The 3,094-nt window shown below is 49.3% G+C and overlaps 1 protein-coding gene across 6 annotated transcripts in view; it reads left to right on the top strand.

Moving 5' to 3' along the window:
* Positions 1-2,894, top strand: part of PBX3 (PBX homeobox 3) — a 99,564-nt gene extending 96,670 nt beyond the window's left edge. For all 6 annotated transcript variants that reach the window (XR_015808085.1, XM_014880023.2, XM_088177591.1 and 3 more), the window contains one exon: positions 1,306-2,894. Coding sequence is in view for 4 of the 6 variants with exons in the window: in XM_088177591.1 (XP_088033717.1) it covers positions 1,306-1,398 (93 nt within the window). In the remaining 2 variants the exon portion in view is untranslated. The remainder of the gene's footprint in view (positions 1-1,305) is intronic.
* The last annotated feature ends 200 nt before the right edge of the window (positions 2,895-3,094 follow it).

Below are 3,094 nucleotides of genomic sequence, written 5' to 3'. Positions count from 1 at the left end.
TTAATTTATTTGAAAAAAAGAATGCTTGCTGACAACCTCTCTTCCAGCTGCCAAGCTGAGTAAAAATATTGTACATTTGTTGTTTATAAATTTGGATAAAAGAGGAATGATGTTTACTTCAGATGGAATATCTTTAGACTCATATCTGCACAAGAGTTTTTCTTTCTCTGAGTAGATTCTCGTATCTTTACAAAATGAAAACTCGCGGTGCTCTCCGCATCCGAGCCGGGTGTGAGCCCGCTCGGTGCCGGGGGCTCGGCGTGGGGCGGTGCGGGCTGGCGCTGCCGGTAATTCCACTGAAGGGAAAAGCCGAGCCCCTGGGTTTGTCGGAGGGAGCTGCGCTGTTTGCTGTTCCATCTGCAGAGGAGATAATTACCGAGGCTGCTCTGCCCGGGCGGCCGCTCCGCGCTCTCTGCCCGTGATGGATGAGCCGGGCGGGCCGTGGGTGCGAGCGGCGGTGGCGGCGGCCGGGGGTCCCCCCCTACACCGGCTCTGTCCCCGCCGTATCCCGGGAGGGTTTGGGCGGCCGAGCCCCAGGAGAACGTTTCCTTTGCCACATCTCCACATTTCCCTGCCGCATCTCCACATTTCCCTGCTCCCCTTTCCCTGCCAGGGCCGGGGGCAGCGGCGGCGCGGCCTGGCCGGCTCTGGCGGCCCCGCGCTGAGGCCTCCCCGTCACTTCCACTCAGCGTCCCCCAACTCACGAGCCCCGCGCCTCCCTCTTCTTGACTGACATAAAAATATGTAGCGACAAGCTGTCTGCCACAGCCGAAATCCGATCAGACATTGATTCCAGCAATTGCCTCGATTGGCCGAGACATAAGGCAAATTTGTTCCTGCGCTGCTCGTGCTGAGGCAGGGCTGAGGCGGCCGGGCCGCGGCGAGGCACGGACGGGCCGGAGCGGCCCTGGCGCTGCGGATAATTGGAAACCGATGCTGTGTGCCCTTCACACAACTTATAACAACCGGGGGGCTGGGGGGACATGGGCACGGACCCGGGCAGGGCGGCTCTGCCCAGGGCCCTGCCGGTGGGGAGAGGCCATTCCGAACTCCGGGGAGTGAGGGGGTTAAACACGCTTTGCCCCAGGCTGGTCTTCTCTGGGGAAAAAGCTGAAGTGGCGGTGAAGGGATGTTCCTCGTTAGAGCAGGGATGATCTGTGCAGAAATCCCACAGTCCTGCCTGCAGCCAGCACCTGGCTGAAGGGCTGCTGCCGTCCCTGCCCCGCACGGGACAATTCCCTGCCCGCAGCATCGCTGTCATTAATATGCGCAATGGTATCAATTGACTTGTTTTTGCCTTTGCAGGCTAATGGAGGCTGGCAGGACGCAACCACTCCATCTTCTGTGACTTCCCCTACAGAAGGGCCGGGAAGTGTGCACTCGGATACCTCTAACTAATCTCCTAGCAACACTTTTTCCCTGAGCTGAGATGCCTTGATTAGCGCATTCAGAGTTGCAGGAGAAAAAGGAAAGAGTTTTTTTGTAGCCAACCACCTACAGCTTTACTGTAAAACCTTGTCTTATTAGAAAACTTGGTAAATCTGTTTTTTAAAGGTATCATAATCATTTGTATTTATACTTAAAACACACAATGTTAAAAAGCACTTTATCCAATTAGGCCAAGATTTAGCATTGTTTATAGCCCTGTAACTATTTTATCATAATTTATTGTCAGCAGTTTTAATGATGTTGGTCTAACAGTTGCCAATTACTTGGCCTTAAGGGTAAAAGTACAGGACAAGCTTAACCTCAGTAGCAAGAGCAGACACAAAGAACCGCCTCACCCAAATTTAATTGTGTGCATATTTCCATGGAAAGTCGACAGGAATCACAGACTTTGATTGTGTTTCATCTTTTCATATCTCTCACAGAGCTGGAATAAAAAGAGCTGTTCAGTTATTTCGGTTAACAATGGTCGTGTTTAAGAATCCTTATTCGTCACTTTTTTTTTTTTTTTTTTTTTTGTTTTGTTTTGTTGAGATCTATTGTCTTACAAATTAGATTGGAAGCCAGGAGCATCTTTTCTTGCTAAAGCCCCCCCGGAGCCCGAGTCTCCTCTCCGCATGCCGGCACGGACACAGGTTGTTTTGGGAGACGCCGACTCTTGCTGCTGGTCTCTGTGCACGCCACCACCCGGGGTTTTACAGTACGAGCTGGGTGCTACCCACGCCTGCCAAGGGCTGGTGCCTCTGCTTGGCAGCAAACCACAAACAAAGGAAAAGGAAAGGAAAAAAGCACCGCGATATGGAGTGTTGTACATAGTGTAGCAAAAGAGTATTTATACATCTCACCAATCAAACACAGCTTTATTACCTCATGCGAACTCATACAAACCAATAGACTTTCAACATGTTCTGTAGCTTAGAGTGCTCACTTACTACCTCTGAACGATACTCACGCTGTAGTTTGTCTCTTTCTTATCTTTTTGCATCTTGTAATTAACTCTTTGTTTCCCCACGAAATGTAATGTACATTGTAATCTCCTACAAATCAGGGTTGCCTTGGCAACTGCTAAAGAAGCGGAAGTGGAAACATGGGGTCTTAGGTTGGACACAAAACAGTGCAACTGTTGTAAATACTGAGAAGCATTTTGAATGTTCTTCATCTTGTTACTAATACACGCAAAAACCAACAACTAATTGTAATGCATACAGACTTCAGTATTCAGTACTGTACATCCCCCTGGATTGCAGGGGCCCTTTCTCTCTCTCTTTTGTATTGTATGCGATTCTGAAACTGATTGAGTCATGAAAATAATTTGTGGCAGTGATTCTAATGTATTAAACCGTTTCGTGTTACTTTCTAACTGGATTACACCCTGGATTGAAAAGTCTTCCTCGTGGTAGTTATATGTAGTTTCAAACATGAATAAACTTTTTGCTTTCATGATCAAACGTTGACGTAATTTCTTCCTGCTCAGTTCAAGTCAGCCTGAGGAGATATGTTGGTCTCCAGAAGAGCGAGCTGGCATGGAGCAGGAGCTGAGCATCTCTTTAAACACCAGCAGGTCCTTGTGCCCTCTTGCCAGGAGAGAATTGGAAATCCTGGGAGAGGCACATCCTGGGCAAAAGCTTCCACCTGCCAGTGCCTGCCT

This window comes from Sturnus vulgaris, chromosome 22 (genome assembly GCF_052056855.1).
Source record: "Sturnus vulgaris isolate bStuVul1 chromosome 22, bStuVul1.hap1, whole genome shotgun sequence".
NCBI classification, from domain to species: Eukaryota; Metazoa; Chordata; class Aves; order Passeriformes; family Sturnidae; genus Sturnus; species Sturnus vulgaris.
The sequence above is the reverse complement of the archived record's forward strand: the minus strand, read 5'-3'. Positions and strand labels throughout refer to the sequence as shown.